Source organism: Ursus maritimus, unplaced genomic scaffold, assembly GCF_017311325.1.
Source record: "Ursus maritimus isolate PB19 unplaced genomic scaffold, ASM1731132v1 scaffold_12, whole genome shotgun sequence".
Lineage (NCBI taxonomy): Eukaryota > Metazoa > Chordata > Mammalia > Carnivora > Ursidae > Ursus > Ursus maritimus.
The window spans coordinates 70,821,944-70,841,089 of NW_024423564.1; the positions used below are offsets into that span (position 1 = coordinate 70,821,944).

Below are 19,146 nucleotides of genomic sequence, written 5' to 3' on the forward strand. Positions count from 1 at the left end.
TGCCGAGCTGAAGAGCTTGGTCTGGATTTGGTAGTGAAAAGTACATGAAGGTCAGTTACATACCGCATTTACTGTCCGACCTCAGCTCCAAGTGTACATCCACCTTAGAGTGCCAGGTCCGTTCTGCTGAGTTTCGTGCTGCTGGCCAGCCCAGCTCAGGGCCTGAAACTGGTTTGGAAGTAACTGATAACAGTTTCAACTGGAAGATAATGGTTTAGATATAATGAGGAAAGAAGGGGAAAGGGGAGAAATGAGAGTAGGTGAAGGATTATGTCACTTTTAGAACCCAAGAGATTGGTCCAATCTCTTGATTTAGATATTAGATCTTTAATATTTCTAGGGATTGCTGTCTCGTGTTTATTCTTTTAAAAAAGTCTCTTCCACCCAATTTTATGTGCTTAGAACTTGTCAGGATTGTTTCTGATTTTTTTTTTTTTTAAGATTTTTATTTATTTATTTGACAGAGATAGAGACAGCCAGCAAAAGAGGAAACGCAAGCAGGGGGAGTGGGAGAGGAAGAAGCAGGCTCACAGCGGAGGAGCCTGACGTGGGGCTCGATCCCAGAACGCCGGGATCACGCCCTGAGCCAAAGGCAGACACTTAACCGCTGTGCCACCCAGGCGCCCCAGGATTGTTTCTGATTTTATTTTTGTAAACGGAGAAATAGTTTAAACATTGCAAATGGAGACAAATGGAAAATGGTTTATCTCCTCCTTTGCTCAGGTCCGAACTCTGTTTTCGTGTTTTACAATTTGCTGTCCTTAGATTTGTTTTGCACACTCCTACAATCTGCTGCTCACTATTTTCTTCTGTCACCCAGAGGAGAAAATGTTGCCATGGTCGTTTGAAAGGATTCAAATAGTACTTTAATATTTAGGTAAAACTCCCTTTCATTTTGTGCTAGGGCATTGAAGGGAGATTACATGCTAAAAATAACTCTTTGAATATTCCAGAAGAGTTTTAAAAACACTCTTTAAATTTCTATGATGGGATGATTTTGTAATCTGAACTAGAGAAAAAGAAATTTAATTTTTTTAAAAAAGATTTTTATTTATTTATTTATTTGACAGAGAGAGAGAGAGAGCCAGCGAGAGAGGGAACACAAGCAGGGGGAGTAGGAGAGGAAGAAGCAGGCTTCCCACTGAGCAGGGAGCCCAATGTGGCGCTCAATCCCAGGACGCTGGGATCATGACCTGAGCCGAAGGCAGACGCTTAACGACTGAGCCACCCAGGTGCCCCAGGAGTTTAATTTTTTTGTGTGCTATTCACTTTACTAAAGAAAATTAACCTTTACTAGAGTTTAGGGTAGTAAAAAGAAAAATACAAAAGAATGCTATGTATATGTGGGGGTGTATTCTACTTTTTATGTAGGCAGAAAAAGAAAAATATATATATTTATTGTTGTAAAAAGAAACTTAGCAGTAATAAACTAGAAATGTAGTGAACATAGTTACCTATAGAGGATGGATGGAACCGAGGTGGAAGGCATATAGAAGAGAATAAGATTTCGAGTATACTTTTTATTTAGTTTTAAACCATGTAAATGTTTTACATATTCAAAAAATATATATATACAAAATCAAAAAGGATGGAAAAAGGAAACCTTAGAACTGAATATAAGCAGAAACAAGCCATACATCATATCAAATGGATAACATAATCACACAGAGAAAAAAATTCAAGAAACTTTTGAAAAGAGCATTCTGTATTTTCATGGGATACATACTAAGATTGAAAAGAATTGCAAAGAAATTATAACCTTTACTTAATAGATTTGTCTAGTGGTTTTTCACTAGAGGCAGCCTGTACCTCCAGTAACCCCAAGGTGAGACGTTGGGAAGTTGGGAGCATTCTGAAACTGTTTTAATGTGCATGGTAGGATAGAACACATGAGTACATGTATTGATGTGGGGGAACCAGGGCTCTCACAGTGGGGGGAAAAAGAGATGCAGATAGGAATATGGTGGTTAATTTGAATTGGAGGTGCCAGTTTAAAGTTTAAGTTTAAAATAAAAATCACTTAGAGTGTTCTTAAAATATAGATTCCTGGGTTACAACTCCAGAGATTTTGAATTAGTCATCTTGGATGGAGCCTAGAAATCGGCATTAAAATTCATTTTAATTGATTGTAGTCCAGATAGCTTATACTTTTGAGAAACCACTTCTGAGGCAGGGGTCTTTAAGGCCACGCAGTATGCCTTAATTAGTTATTTAACCTGGGCCATTTTTCACCAGGTTAACCTACACCATTTAAATTATGTCTACTTCTCTATTCTAACTTCTTTTCTTGGAGTCATTAGAGGTAGGGTCTGGCCAAGATGTGAGGTGTGAAGTAATCTCTTCTTAATTTTGTGTGTGTGTATATTCATGTTTTGACTTTTGTATCTCTCTAGGTATTTAAAAGTCTTTTTTTTTTTTAAAGATTTATTTGCAAGAGGGGCGCCTGGGTGGCGCAGTCCTTAAGTGTCTGCCTTCGGCTCAGGGCATGATCCCGTCGTTCTGGAATCGAGCCCCACATCAGGCTCCTCTGCTAGGAGCCTGCTTCTTCCTCTCCCACTCCCCCTGCTTGTGTTCCCTTTCTCACTGGCTGTCTCTCTGTCTGTCAAATAAATAAATAAAATCTTTAAAAAAAAAAAAAAGATTTGTTTGCGAGAGAGATATCATGCAGGCACGCATGTGGGGTGGGGGGGGGATTTTTTTTTTTTTAAAGATTTTATTTATTCATTTGACAGAGAGATAGCCAGTGAGAGAGGGAAGCAAGCAGGGGGAGTAGGAGAGGAAGAAGCAGGCTCCTAACGGAGCAGGGAGCCCGATACAGGGCTCCATCCTAGGACTCTGGGATCACGCCCTGAGCCAAGGGCAGATGCTTAACGACTGAGCCACCCAGGCGCCCCGGAGAGGTAGATTCTTAAGCAAGCTCCACACGGTGCTTGATGCAGGGCTTGATCCCATGACCCTGAAATGATGACCTGAGCTGAAACCAAGAGTTGGATGCTTAACCTACTGTGCCGCTCAGGCGCCCTTTTCTCTGGGTATTTTAATTTTCTAAATATGCTTTTGGTATTTTTTTCAACAGATTTGTGATTACCATATGAGTGGCATTATGTTCTAGACTCTGAGTTGATAGACAAGGTCCCCACCTCATGTAGCCTAGTTACATTTTGGTATAAGATGCAGTATATGGGAAGAACACCATTAAACAAATAATTACAAGTGTGATGAGAAATCCAGGGTGATAAGGAAGTTTATTACAATGAGACCTAACCTATTGAGAAAAGTCAGAAAGGACTTCCCTAAAGGACTGATGTTTAAGCCAAGAATGAATTGAAAGTTGAGTAGACTCAGGTGAAAGGGATGGAGTAACTCGGTGGGTGGGGGTGGGCAGTCATCTTTTCAGAGGAAGCAACACATAGAAAGCCGAGAGGTGAGAAAGAACATTGGAGGGGGGATGAGTGTAGACAGCAAGATAGGGAGGTAGGGTCAGATTATGAAGGGTCTTTGGAGGCTTTGTTAAGGATTTTAGATTTTATCCTAGGTGCAATAGGACGTCATTGAAAAGTTTTAAGTGAAGGGGTAATATTGAATTTACCTTGTGAGGAGATCACTCCCTGCAGGGTAGAGCATGGTGGAGGAGGGACAGAGAGGATGGTGGAGGACAACACCAGTTAGGAAGCTATTGCACTATTTTTGGTGAGAATGATGTCCTGGAATGAGATAGTGACAGGAGAGATGGGATGGAGTAGGTAGATCAAAGGTAAACTTAAGATTGGGTAACAGATTTATTTTAGTTGGTGAAGAAAAGAGAAGAATTAAGGATGTCTTAAAGCTTTCTGATTGGAGCGTTACGTGAATAACTGTCTTTAACCTGAGAAGAGAAAACTGGAAGATCACACTGGGGATAAAGATTCAGTTTAATTTTAAACATAATTGAGTTTAAGGTGTTTCTGGAGATGTCTAGTAGATTCTTGAAAATATATGTTAGGAGCTTAGGAGACAGGTGTAGTTTGGAGGTCCAGATAGTTTGTCACAGATGGTCATTGAAGCCATTTCTGTAGGTGAGATTACATTGGCCGTAAATGTGGAAATGAAAAAAGGACTTAGGGCAGAGCCTTGATGATTTCCAACATTCAATTAAGCCTTTTGTAGAGGAGGAAGCTCCAAGTAGAGTCCTTCCCCTCAGGCCATTTAGAAAAAAAAAAATAGTGACTGTCTAGATTTTTTCCCCCTCATCTTGAACTTTTAAGGTGGGTAGATGAACTCCAGTTTGTTTTATTAGTTTTTCTTCCTTGTCTTTTTTTAGACTTGGGCTGTTTTTTATGATTCCATTTTATCTCTGCTATTATTTTATTAGTTATATCTCTTCCTAAATTTTAGTGACTGCTGTAGGGTTTACCACATGTATCTTTATCTTATCACAGTCAGCTTTCAAATATACCATTTTATCTGTAGTGTAAGAACTTGATAAACCTTATTATTTCTAATTCTTTTGACTCATCCTTTGTGCTATTGTTGTCATACATTTTCCTTTATATGTTATAAACCACATAATTGAAAATTATATTTTCTTTAGATAGTTATAAAGATGTTATAAATAAGAAAAAGTATTTTTAAAATTTACCTTCATTTTTATAATTTCTGGAACTATTTTTTTTTTTTTTTTGTAGATCCAATTTTCTTTTTGTTATACTTTTGCCTGAAGAACTTCCGTATAACATTACCAGCCAACTGGCACTACAAAAAATAAATTCTTTCAGCTTTTGCTTTTCTGGAAGTCTTCATTTTGCCTTCATTTTTGAGAGATATTTTCACTGCATATAGGATACTTTTTTCTTTTAGTATTTTGGAGATGTCACTCTGTTGTCTTCTGACTTGTGCAGTTTTTGAGACGTCTGCTATAATTTTCATCTTACTCCTCTGTACATAATTTTTTCCTCTTGCTGCCTTCACGATATTCTCTTCATTTTGATTTTCACCATTTTGACCTATAATGAATATAGGTGTGTGAATTATTTAATTTCTTCTGTTTGGTGTTCTCTGAAATTCTTGCATCTGTGATTTGATGTCTTGCATTATTTTCAGAAGATTCTTGGCTGTGCCTTCTTCACATTTTTCTTCTGCTTCATACTTTTCTCCTTCTGGGACTCACATTACATATACTGTTCCATAGTTCTTGAATGGTGTGTGTGTGTGTGTGTGTGTGTGTGTGTGTGTGTGTGTTTGTGTATTTTTTAAGTATTTGTGCACGCATGTGTGTCAATTTGGATAATTTCTGTTGATCTGTCCTCCAAATATCAGCCTTTTCCTGGTTGTGTCCAGTCTACTGATGGGCCCTTGCTATTCTAAAGTGACACACCAGCGCGTGCTGGACTTCATAAATTTTAGCTAGCTTATTGGATGCTTGGATGATGGCCACTTCTTTCTCCCACACTCTGCCAAAAAGGTGAGACGGTTTGTCTGCTTTTTCCTTGAATGGGCTTGTCCTTCTTAGGAATTTAATTTGTTGGGCTGTCTTGCAGCTTCAGCTCTGATGTGGCTCAAAAATAGGTTTTTTGTTTTGTTTTGGCTTACCCATTGTTTTCTCATTTTTTGGGAGGGTATCCCAAGCAGAAGTGGAACTTCCGTTCATAAGTTTGAAATTGATGTTTGGTACTAAGATAGGCTTGAATTTATATTCTGTGGTCATTTAAAAGAACTTTTGTAATCCCAGTATTCCTCTATGAGAGGGAAGTTTTCATATAGGCATTGTTGTTAGAGTTCTGAATTTTATGTTAAAAAAATAAGATATGCCCACAGTGCTCTCCTAAAATTCTTAAGTGGTGGTTAAAAGCTGTTGGAGCCCCTTTCCACCAAATACCTGGCTGTTTGGCATAAAAATTATGGAATGGATTTTGCAGCATTTCATTAAAAAGAAATGGCTTTTGGGTATTTTTGGTAAAAATTGTTATACAGTCCTACTTATTCATGAAAAGATTTCCTGTTTCATAGATTCTTCTGGTCTCCAAGTGCATTTTCTTGCCATTCAAGATGGTTATTCTTTCTTGCTGTATTGATGAACCTAGATGTTCTTGCTAGTCCTCTGTAGTCAGTATCTTCTCATGTGTTTTCTTATAGATTGAAGTAAGAACCTAATTGGCTTCTGTATATTCTTGTAATGGAGCAGTGACTTTTTTTTTGCTTAAACATTTTTTTTATCTCATTAGAAAACAATACATGTGCCTTGTAGATTATCTGAACATTGCAGGAAAGAAAAAAAAGAAAAGTTATCATAACTTATAATTCATTTTGCATTTTGGCTTATTCTAAGAATCATTCTGGATGAATGAGGAGCTCCTGCTTGGCTCAGTTGGTAGAGCACACAACTCTTGATCTCAGGGTCATGGCTCAAGCCCCACCTTGGGCGTGGAGCCTACTTTAAAAAAAAAAAAAAGGAATGAATAAATAAATACAATTAAAGTCATAATGCGTATACAATTTTATATTTGGTATTTAATATTTAACATTAATCAGAGGTATCTTCCTATGATTAGATCTTCCTAAAAAGGTCTTAATAAACATTTAAAATAGGATATATATTTCATTATTTGGAGTTTTGTAAAGTCTACTAGAAGCTGTCTTTCCCAATAGCTACTTTTCTTTGCCGTGTTCATAATTTGAAAATCAGGTTTAAATTTGAAGTTCATTTAAAAAGCTTATTCCACTTGGAATTGTATTCTAGGAATAGAGGTATTTAGGCTTCTGATTCTGTTTTTAAAGGTGGGTTTTGTTTTTTGGATTCCAATGACCCTGTGGCTTTTCTTCTTTAATTTCAGAATTCCATACGACATAATCTGTCACTGAACAAGTGTTTCCTTAAAGTGCCTCGATCAAAGGATGACCCTGGAAAGGTAGGATTCATTATCTTGAGATAAAGTAATTGGATTCTTCATTATATCTGTTGTCATGTTTGTATCTGAGTAATATCTGTTGTATATAGAGAAAGAGAATGGGATGAGAGCGCTGAAGAACTTGTCTGGTTCATTGGTCAGGAACCTTCCTGATCCTCCTTCACCTTACCCCAAGTCATCCCCATTGTAGTTGGTCATCTTCAAGGACCAACCAGCCAGAGAGCTTTCTTTTTAAGCATTGGGAAGTTAGCTAGTGTACAGCTGGTCCTCTGTAATAGTTTGCTGCTTCTAATTTAGTTTTTGTTTGGTTATTTTCTTAAGTACTGTGTATTAAGTTAAATTTGATTTTTGAACTGCTTGTCAGGAGCCATAATTTATTACTTATTGCATAGAAGGGGTAGATTTGGTAGATCTTGACACAGCAAGTGTAAGTAATTCTTACCCTGAAATAAAATTCTCTGTTATTTCCCTATTTTCTTAGTTACTGTTTTTTTCCTTTTCATTCCATTTATCTCCTGCCACCATTACACTTTTAGTATTTTGTCTATAGAGACTTCCCTTCTTTTTGGTTTTAATAGTCATATCAACTGCCGTGCAGCCTGAACTTGGTACTAGTTACTTGGTTTCTAAAACTCAAAGTACTTTTTTGGACTGTAATTTGGTTGTTATGATGAATTATTAGATTAGGACTTCGAGATAGTGTATCTGTTGGCAAACGTGTTGTTGTTTGGCTGGTTAGACTTTTTAACCAGACAAACAGTCTTTTTAAGCTAACCATCCCTGGAAGAATCTTTCTAAAATGTAAAGCTGGTTGTGTTACCACCCTGCTTAAAAGTACTCCCCAGTGTCTTGGAGATGTTTCCTTGTGTTATCAAGTACCCTTTAAGCTTTTCCTTGATCTACCTTTCTAGCTGTGATTCACATTCAAGACGCAATCTGAGGATCTACTCGAAGTTCCCCAAGCTTGCCTTTCATATGATTTTCTCTTCGTGTACAAACTCCCTTGCTCTACTTGTCTGGCCTATTCTTTGGATCTTTTAAGGTTGAGCTATAGCCTTACTTCTCTGAAGTTTTTTTGTTTCTGCGTACTTCAGCTGAGGTTGTTCCCTCTTTTGATTTCCTGTTACTTTGTCATCATTGCAGTAGCTCCTAACCAGTCTATCCTTGGGTTACTACCTCCAATTTATAGTAACTTCCATATAGTAGCCAGTGCTGTCTTTCAAAAATGTTAACATAATTACGCTTTCTCCTTGTTTAAAATCTTTATTGATTATCTACTCTCCTTAGGTTAAAATCTTAACTTATGAGGGTAGGGGTCATATATATATTGTTCACTTTTTAGCTCCAGTTGCTTGCACAGTGGCTGGTGTCACTGAGGAGACTCTCTTGTTGAATGAATGAATGTATTGTATCATCTGCTAGATTGATAACTTCTTGAGGTTAGAGATGGAGAGTTATTCATTTCCATTGTAAAGAGGGCACTCTTAAATAATGGATATTTTATAGCACCTTCTGTGATCTGCCCCATCAAATTGGTTCTCAGTAAGATTGAATAGATTATTATTATAGTCTTCTTATTTGACCCAATTTATTGTTTGTCTGTGTTCATAATTCTCCAAGGTTGTGTTTATTTTCTTTAAAGCAGGTTTATTATAAAAAAAGGAATTATAACTTTTTATATTTGCTTCATTACAGTTTCTGATGGGCAGTGAGTATATATGAATCTGACTGAAAATGTTCTTCAAAGAATTTAGAGATTATTAGAATTCTTTGAGAGCATTAATTGAATACTGTAAACAGTTGGTTCAGATTTAATTTTTACATGAGGTTTAAATCATTAAAATATAAACCAACATACCTGAATGTTTTACTATGTTATGTACTAAGTCTTAACCAGTTGGAGATTTAAAAAGACTTGTGCTGTCAGGTTTTCTTTTGTGCAGAACCCAAGACTTTTCTCCACCTTTAATTAAATAGTATTGTGGGATAAGGCATATGTGGAAAACATATGTTACTCTTTGCAAACTATTCTTTTTGAATCAGGATTGTCTTAACTAATGTTCAACCAAAACAAAATACAGAAATAAATAGAATCCTGAGAGGTTAATAACAGATTTCAACTTTGACCATTGGTCTCCAATTTTAAAGTTTTGTTTTAATCAAAGCACATCATTGTTTTCAGTAATTTTGGTCATAATAGTAAATACTATACATTTAATCTTATAAAGTACATTATACTAATAGAGACATTTTTATTTTCAGTCTCAAGGTGAGATTTAAATATCCATTGTTCGTATTTATCTTGGTCAGAAGTAAATGTAAATTGTATCTCGATAAAATACACTTATATGAATAAAGCCATATTAATTTTTGATATCAGAATACGATTTTTATTTAACAATCCCATTGCCTAAAAAACACTTTGAAAAACCTCAGATCCATTTGATAGAAAAGGAAACTATAAGGCCATTAAGTGAGGAATGTCTTGTCCAGATTCAGTGTGGAATTAGAACCCAAGTGTATTGGCCAGACTTAGTTGCAGTCACAGAAACCCATTACAGACCAACTTAAGGGAGAAAATATCTACAGGAAGAACTGGAGCCTGGTTCTTAAATTGTGTCACCAGGAATATCTCTTTAGTCTACCAGAGTCCCTTAGTTCTGCTAGCTTCTCTGATGGCTTCTTTTTTCAGCCCAGTTCATGGCAGAGATGACCATCAGGAGCTTCTGGCTTATGTTCTACTAGTTTACTAACCCTTAGCAGAAAGGGAGTGTTTGATGTCCTCCCCTACCAAGTCACCTGGAATATAGCAAGCATCTTAGAATGAATGCTGAATAAGCAGAATATACTTGGTTTCTTAGTTCCTTGGTTCCTAGACTAATGCTTTTTCCTCTATACCAATCTTCCGTGAGAGGGAGGCCAAAATGTTAGTTAAGTTTTGGTACTTATGAATTGTTTTTTCTTTTTGTATTACAGTGTTTCCTGGCATTTGAGGAGCTTTTCCAAAACCACCCTCACCACAGTGGGAGAAAACCATTGAGCCAAGGTGGGGTGGGAGTAGTTTTTGGTCTTGGGTATGGGGTGGACTTTAACCCCTTAGGATTTTACTAGCTGCTGCCATGACTCACATGGGTCCAAGAGATAGAGGTGGAAGTAGCACATCCAGGATCTTCTTCCCTGTATTTTTATTTGTATAGCCTCCTGTTCAGTGTATCACCAGAGGGCTATGAAGGCCAGCCTAAACTTGGAAGAGTATTGTTGAATTACAGATGTTTTCATATGGCTATTTATTCCTGACTCAATCCTTCATTTTCTAGAAGTCTTTGTCATAAAATCCCTTAATATTTGAATCTCTTCCGTGTACATTAATGGGCTGAAATCAGTCTTATGTTCCCCGAAACTAATTTCAAATAGCCACATTATTGCTTTCTTTAAAAAGAAACACAAAATGAAATTACATTTTGCATCCATAACTCTGCTGCCTGTTTTGGGGACAGATTTCTATTTTCTTTTCCTGATTACAACTCTGTTTCTGCATCTTGTAGTCTATCTCCATTTTTTTAAATTTCTGTCTTTTATCTTTTCTCTTTTTATTAGCTTTATTTTCTGTATTTCTATCTTGTGATCTAATTGTTGTTAAAGTTCACACATGCCTCTTAATTATCTTGAAGGTATATTTTCACATTATGGAAAAACGAATCCTGTCAGCTAAATTCACTTAAAAAAATAGAGTTCTCTTTCTTTGCTTTCTCCCTTCCTCTTTTCTCAACCCTTTTCTCTCTTCTTCACCTCAGAAAAATGAGCCTTTGATTTTAAAGGAAATAAAAGATTATAGGAAGTTGTATAATTAGTTAGCAGCAGTGGGTTCTAATAGAACTGAGGTGGTAGCTAAGAAGACCCCATGAGGGCCACCTGCCTGTTCTGGGAGAGATATCTTCAGTGAATTCATAGTAAGAAGAGCTTTTCAGGGTGGAGGGCGGGGGATGCTTTTTCTTGCCTGGGGATGGAAAGGTCTCGAAGGCTTGTTGGCTGTGAAAATCTGAGTGGTTTGTGAGGAAACAACAACTTCCACTGCTAGAGAATTAACTTTCAGAATTTCTGAGACTGTAATTTTTTTCTATTCTTGTCCTCTGTCATAGTATGGGGACCATAGCGTAGTTGACTGATCTCTTTTTTTCAGTTTTCTTTTTTGGCCCATGTTAGTATTGTGTTGTATTTATTTATGAATTGTTTCTTATTCATTGGTATCCTGTTTTGGTCACTTTATTTGTTAAAAGATGTAGAAGAACTAGAGAGGTTTGAAAGTACGTAAGATGTAACATTAAGTGATTAACTGTGTTGCAGGAATCACAGGTATGTACCCTGAAGAAGGAAGATAAGAGTGTAATTTTAATACTAGTCTCAAAGTAGATACATGATTTTTTGTGAAGAATTTGATCTGTTTGTCTTTGTGTAAAACCAAATAGGAAATGGGATTTAAAGACAAGAGCAAGAGTTTGGTTAGACAAAAATAAGGACATCTTATTTATTTGATTGAAAAAACACTGGTAGGATTTCAAGGGATGTTTTAGAGTTTGCCACTTCTGAAGCATTTTAATGATAGATAAAATTAATAACCTTTGTGTGGTTTTAACTCATGGTAGGTAAGAGCCCCACTTGAAGGCTGAGAAGAGGACATGATCAAGTTGAGCTGGGGGACCAGTGAGAACAAAGTTGAGATAGAATCAGGAATTAAGGGAATTAATGTAAGTACAGTAGTCCCCCCTTATCTGCAGGGGATACATTCTAAGACCCCCAGTGGACACCTGAAACTGTGGATGGTACCAAACCCTACGTATGTCTTTTTCCTGTACATATGTATCTATGATAAAATTTAATTTATAAGTTAAGCATAGTAAGAGATAATAGTAATAACTAATGATAAAATAGAACAATTTTAGTAACATACTGTAGGAAAAATTATGTGAATGTCATCCCCCACACAACTACCTTATTATACTCTATTCCCTCTCTTGTGGGTGATATGAAATGATAAAGTGCCTTTATGGTGAGATGAAGTGAGGTGAATGATGGAGGGTTGTGATGGAGCATTAGGCTCTTCTTGACCTTCTGACGATATGTTAGGGGGAGGATCGTCATCTGGACTGCAGTCATGACAAACTGCAGAATGTGAAACTGGGGATAAGAGGGTGGACTGCTGTACTCCTGTGAAGTCCCAAGAGTGAAGAAAAGGATTGGTACCAGGGAGTACCACCAAGGCAAAGGTGGATTATGAATGTGAGATGGTTCAGAAGACAAAGCAAGGTTAGAAAGCCCAGAGTAAGCACAGGCATTCGAAGAGATTTGAAAGATTGAGTTAAACAAGAGATGAGGATCAAAGACAGAGAGAACATTGCAGAAACAGAAAGAAGTGCTGTCGTAGAATCGTAACAGTAAACTTGGTTAAGGCAGTTGAGTTCGAATGGCCTTTTATTTCCATGTGCCGTATTCTCTCTTCTCTTTTTAAGGGTGGGAAGTAACATTTTGTTGTTGCCGGCCTCCTATTTTTTCTGTCTCTAAACTACTTTAAAAAATAGTATTTTGTCAACAAATTAATTTTAAAAATTAATATGATAAAATTCACTGTTCGATGTATAATTCTAGTTGTTTTGACAAAAGCAAACAATTTAACCAACACTGTGATCAAGATATGGAACATTATTGTCTGTTGTAGTCAGCCTTTTCTTCCACCCCCGGGCCACTACTGATCTGTTTTCTTTCCCTATAATTTTGCCTTTTCCAGAAGTTTATATAAGTGGGACTCATACAATAGGTGGTCTTTTGGGTCTGGCTTCTTTCACTTAGCACAATGCATTTGAGATCCATCCATGTTGTTATATTAGCAGTTCATTGTTCTGTTTTATATATTTTGTTGATTTACCACGTTTAATCACCGTTTGAAGAATATGTGGGTTGTTGTCAATCATAATTTCATTTGACCATCAAATTCTTTTCTTTTAGGCTTAGACTCAGTAGTTAATACTGAGAAATACTGAGATTCAAGACAATGTTGAATTAACCTAACTAATAACCTAGAACAGTCATATTCAACTGTTTTGTGGGTTATGTTAAATATAGATGCGCATTCTGTCTCTTGGAAATCAATCGTGATAGAGTAAAGCTTTATTTTCTTCAACTTAAAAAAAATAATTTCCAAAAGGACTAAGCTGAGGCACTGATGATTTAAAAACAAGATATGGCCAACTTATTAATCCTTTAATAGAAGGTACTGTTTTTAAGTATCCTTAACATTTAAGGAACTGTTCACTACAATCAGTATGCTAATTATGTAGTATTTTTAATCCAGTGATTAAGAGTGAATTCCTTAACAGTCTTTCTTAACACTTAGCTTAATTTGATATATTTAAATATATATTTATTTGTGACATTTAAATATATTATACAAGCATATTTAATATATTTAAATGTTTAATATGTTTATATTAATATATAATACACATTTACTTAATAAATACATTTACTTAATTTAAATATAAGTAATGAAAGCCTGCATTTGTTCAAGAAGAATGTTCCAAGGACCTGAGTTGGCATTGGGTTGGTTCTTGTCCAAACATTCATTCAGCCAACTAGCCAGCCAAGCTGCTTGCCTTTGAGTATATTTGACTTTTTACTGTCTATTTTTGTGGTCTGAGTAGAGTGACTGTTTAACTTCTAGTCCATACTAGAAACTTAGAAGAATGAAAGGGTGTGTTTCCTAATTATGCTTAGGCAATAGGTGTAAACCAAGATTGAAATTGGGAAGTATGTTCACTCTATATGGTGCATGCAGATGCTCTACCGCAGAGCTATGGGCAGTTACCAGGCATTTACCAGCATCCTAAGATGTTGGAAGGTAAAAAAAAACAAAAACAAAAACCACAAACCCTTTTAAACTGGATTGGCAAATCTAAACAGGGAGAGAAATAAAACATTGAGACATAGCGTGAAGCCAAAGAAGTCAGGGACAGAAGGGATTCGGTATTGTGTCTGAGGCTCCTGATGATGTGCCTTGAGAGTTAAGGATGATCAGAGAATAGTCTAGGATGATTTACTTTACCAGTGAACGTGTATATTTGGCAATAGGGGTAGTTAAAACCAAAAATGGAAAATTCACAGATTTAGCCATTTGGAATGGTTAGTAATTTATGATAGGGACTGCTTTCCCCAGGAATATGAAATAAATAGTAACTTCTTGTCTTTTTAATCAGATAATGGCACTTTTTAAAAAGATTTTATTTATTCATTTGAGATAGCATGAGCAGGGGAAGGGGGAGTAGAGGGAGAGGGAGAAGTAGGCTCCCCGCTGAGCTGGGAGTCCCATGTGGGGCTCGATCCCAGGACCCCATGATCATGACCCGAGCTGAAGGCAGACAGACACTCAACCAGCTGAGTCACCCAGGCACCCCAATGGCTTTTTCTTTTTCTTAAGAATTTTTTTAAGTAGTCTGTATGCCCAATGTGGGGCTCGAACCTCAGAACCCTGAGATCAAAAATCTCATGCTCACCAACTGAGCCAGCAAGATGCCCCAGATAATGGTGTTTTTATTAGGCTGTTTTTAATCTGAAGGCTGTTAAAGAAAGTTCAGATTAGTGTGTGATAGAGCAGGGTACTTCTTATTTGACATAAAATTTCAATCAGAAATAAGTTATCAAGATAATTGTACTTTATTTTAAGTGATAAATATTTTGTAATGAGGAAAATAAAGGTATTTTAAGTCCATTGCTGGTCTTTGGCACATCTTTATTTCTGGATCATTTTCTATATTTTGATTACCTGAATTTTCCTGAAGTTGATGAATTATCAGTATTATTGTTTCTTCACTTCAATTTAAGAATGCTACCTAGTTTTCAATTGGGTGCCACTTTTTTCCCCTCTCTAGAATTAATCTTTGTTTTAGGATGGATAGATGTACATTTTAAATTTTTTATTATTTTTTTTTAGTAATCCTGCACCCAAGATGGGGCTCGAACCCATGACCCCGAGATCAAAAGAGTTACATGCTTTTCCAGCAGAGCCACCTAGGGGCGCCATGCTTTAGGATATCTTGGAAGTTGGCGGTTGATTTGTTTCTGGAAGATGTGTTCAAACCTTTACGATTCTAATTTGTGATCTTTGGGACTGTGCACCTAGGACATTGCAGTCTTCTCCCTTGGGAGGACATTAATGTGCCGTGCCAGAGTTGTTGATATGAATTAATCATGTCTACATTTGTATACTGCTTTACAGATTAGGAAGTTATTTTACAGGTTTTATCTTAATCTTTACAACAAGCTCCAGTTTTAGATTGTGATCTTTAAATCCATAGTAGAGTTTTCCATAGTAGATTAGTTTGCGTAAAACTCATATAATGGAACTTCACATAGATGGAATCATTCGTTATACAGTTGACCCTTGAAAACAAGGATTCAACTGCACAGGTCCAGTTATACATGGAATTTTTTGATAAATGTAATACTTTAAGTGTATTTTCTCTTTTTAAAATTAAAAAAAAATTTTCCCGGGGCGCCTGGGTGGCACAGCGGTTAAGCTTCTGCCTTCGGCTCAGGGCGTGATCCCGGCATTCTGGGATCGAGCCCCACATCAGGCTCCTCCGCTATGAGCCTGCTTCTTCCTCTCCCACTCCCCCTGCTTGTGTTCCCTCTCTCATTGGCTGTCTCTATCTCTGTCAAATAAATAAATAAAATCTTTAAAAAAATTTTTTTTTCCCTCTTGCTTACTCTATTGTAAAAATAAAGTGTATAATACATATACAAAGTATATGTTAATTGACTATTTTTGTTATCAGTAAGGCTTCTGGTCAACAGTAGGCTATTAGTAGTTAAGATTTGTGGGAGTCAAAGGTTACATGTAGATTTTTGACCAGGGGCGGGGGGTGTGTGTGTGTCAGTGCCCCCAAGCATGTTCTTGGGTTAACTGTACCCTCTGTTTATGTCTGACTTCTTTCAGTAGGATGTCTGTGATGCTATTGCATTTGTCAGTTGTTTGTTTCTTTTATTATTGCTAAGTATTCCATTTATTCATTGATCTGTTGATGGACATTTGGGTTGTTTTAATTTGGGGACTATTAGAAACAGCTACTAAGAAATTCTTTTACAAGTTTTCTGTGGACCTAGAATAACACAGTATTTGCTCTGTCAAAGGGTAGGTGGAAGATTAATTTTATAAGAAACTGCCAAATCTTTTTCCAAAGTAGTTGTGTATTTTAATTTTTCAGTAGCAATGCATGAAAATTCCAGTTGCTCCATATCTTGGCTAACAGATGGTATCACCTGTCTTTTTGATTAAGTCATTTTAGTGGGTGTGGAGTCGTATCTTGTTATGTTTTTATCTAGAAATTTTCCATGTTGAGCATCTTTCCATGTGCTCACTGGTCATTTGTATATCCTGTCTTGTGGAGGTTCTTGTAAACTCTTTTGCCCTTTTTTTCTTTTTAAAATTTGGTTGTCATTATTATTGAATTGTAAATTTTTTTTTTAACGAACCCAACAGGCTTTTTTTTTTTTTAAGAGAGCATGTAAAGGGGGTTGGGAGAGGGAAAGAATCTTAAGCAGGCTCCACACAGCATGGAACCTGATGCAGCTCTTGATTTCACGACCCTGAGATCATGACCTGAGCCAAAATCAAAAGTTGGACGCTTAGGTGACTGAGTTACCCAGGCACCCTGTAGGTTTTTAGAAAATATATTCTGGATATGTTTTTTCTTAGATTTATATAAATATTTTTTCAGACTCTGGTTTGCCTTTTTTTAAATAATAGTGCCTTTTTTTCACATTTTTATATCTTCTTTATTGCTGAATGTAATAATTTCTATTAATAGGTACTCAGTATTTTTTTTTTTTTTTAGTTTCAGAGGTAGAGTTTAGTGATTCATCAGTTGCATGTAACATCTAGTGCTCCTTATATCATGTACCCTTCTTGATGCGCATCCACCAATTATCCCTTCCCCCGACCTACCTCCCTTCCAACAACCCTGTTTGTTTCCTAGAGTTCAATGTCTCTTATGGTTTGCCTCTCTCTCTTTTTATCTTATTTTATTTTTCCTTCCCTTCCCTGTGTTCATCTGTTTGTTTCTTAAATTCCACATGTGAGCAAAATCATATGATATTTGTCTTCCTCTGATTGACTTACTTCACTTACCGTAATGCTCTCCAGTTCCATCCACAGTGTTGCAAATGGCAAGATCTCATTCTTTTTGATGGCTGACTAATATTCACGCCTGTGTGTGTGTGTGTGTGTGTGTGTGTGTGTGTGTATGTGTATACATACCACATCTCCTTTATCCATTCATCTGTTGATGGACATCTGGGCTCTTTCCGTATTTTGGCTGTTGCGGACATTGCTGCTTAAACACTGGGGTGCACTTGCCCCTTCAAATCACTAGTATCCTTTAGATAAATACCTAGTAGTGCAACAGCTGGATCATAGGGTAGCTCTAATTTTAACTTTTTGAGGAACTTCCATTCTGTTTTCCAGAGTGGCTGTACCAGTTCGCATTCCCACCAACACTGTAAGAGGGTTCCCCTTTCTCCGCATCCTTGCCAATGTCTATTGTTTGCTGAGTTGTTAATTTTAGCCATTCTGATTGGTGTGAGGTGGTATGTCATTGTAGTTTTGATATAATAGTGTCTTAAAAAGAGTAGACATTTTGGATTTTGATGAAGTCTAATTTACTAATTTGAAATTTAGTGATTAGTAACTTTTGTGCCCTGTCCAGGAAATCAGCCAAGGTCATAATGATTTTCTCCTCTTGCTTTCCTCTGTAGATCTTGTAGTTTTATTTATTTTTGTTTTTATTTTTTTATTTAAAATTTTTTTAAAGTAATCTCTTTGCCCTTTGTGGGACTTGAACTCAGGACCCCAAGATCAAGAGTTGCATGCTCTACCAACTGAACTAGCAGGGTGGAACAGATTTTATCATTTCAGATTTCACATTTAGGTCTGTGTGACCTAAATGTAAAATGTTATTTCAAATTAATATTTGTGCACACACAGCCTTCCTGCTGAATTGTTCTTTTACCTTTATGAAATGTTCTTCTTCTTAAAATATTCTTTGTTTTGAAGCTTACTTTTTCTTCCTCTAATATAGCCACCACAGCTTTAAGTAGCTTCATAGTATCTATCTTTTAGTATTTTGCTGTTAGTCTTATACATACTTTTATATTTGAAGTATGTCTCTTATAAACAGCATATAGCCATTGGCTCTTGTTTTTTAAGTTCAATCTAATATTCTCTGCCTTCTAATTGGGGAGCTTAGTCCATATTTAATATGATTATTCATATGGTTACAACTTGTTTTTCCTTTATTCCTTTGTTGCTTCATTTCTGCATGCTTCGGGGTTTAATAGTTTAAAGTACTTTCTTTTATTTCCTCTATTGACTTCTTAGCTGTGTTCCTTTTATTTTTTAGTAGTCATGCTATATGACTTAGTATGCTTAATATGTAATATTAACTTGTCAGAGTTTATTTAGAAATAACGTACCACCTTTCACTTCATATTTCACACTTCCTACCACTTAACTGCTTACCTCTTTTCACCCATTTCACAAATGTAATAATCTTACAACAGTACAGCTCTATTTATCTACCTATCCCTTTCTTCATGTTGTTGTCATATCTTATATATACTTCTATCACAAATCTCACCTTAGGATTGTTTGGTTTAGACAGTTGTATTTTAAGGAAATTATGTTGAAGAAAATGTTTTCCTAATGATTTACCTTTTCCAATGTTCTTTTCTATAGATCTAAGTTTCAAACTGATACCTTTCCCCCCTTTAGCCTTTAGCCCCTAAATAATGTTTCCTTTGGCATTTCTTATAATGCAGGTCTACAGAAAACAAATTTTGTTGGCTCTTATTTATCTGAAAAGAGTTTTATTTCATCCTTTGAATACTTTTTCTGGATGTGGAATCTTGAGTTTGCAGGGTTTTCCCCCACCTTTCAAAACTTTGAAGATGTTCTTTTGTCCTTGGCCTCCATTATTTCTGGTTAAAAGTCAGATGTCATTTGTATGTTTATTCCCCTGTACTTAGAGTTGAACTGTCTTATCTCTGGATTTGCTTTCAGCAGTTTCAGTTATCTGTCGTCAACTGCGGTCCCAAAGTTGATGATCCTCCTGACATACTGTCAGAAGGTTAGTAGTAGCCTCCTGCTGTGTCACAGTGCTTACATCATTCACCTCACTTCATTTCATCACATAGGCATTTTATGATCTCACAAGCG

General features: G+C 36.3%; 1 protein-coding gene across 2 annotated transcripts in view; it reads left to right on the forward strand.

Moving 5' to 3' along the window:
* The window catches only part of FOXJ3 (forkhead box J3), a 141,137-nt gene that overhangs the window by 49,415 nt on the left and 72,576 nt on the right, over positions 1-19,146 (forward strand). For both annotated transcript variants that reach the window (XM_040627437.1, XM_040627438.1), the window contains exon 4: positions 6,810-6,884. In XM_040627437.1, coding sequence (XP_040483371.1) covers positions 6,810-6,884 — 75 coding nt within the window. The remainder of the gene's footprint in view (positions 1-6,809; positions 6,885-19,146) is intronic.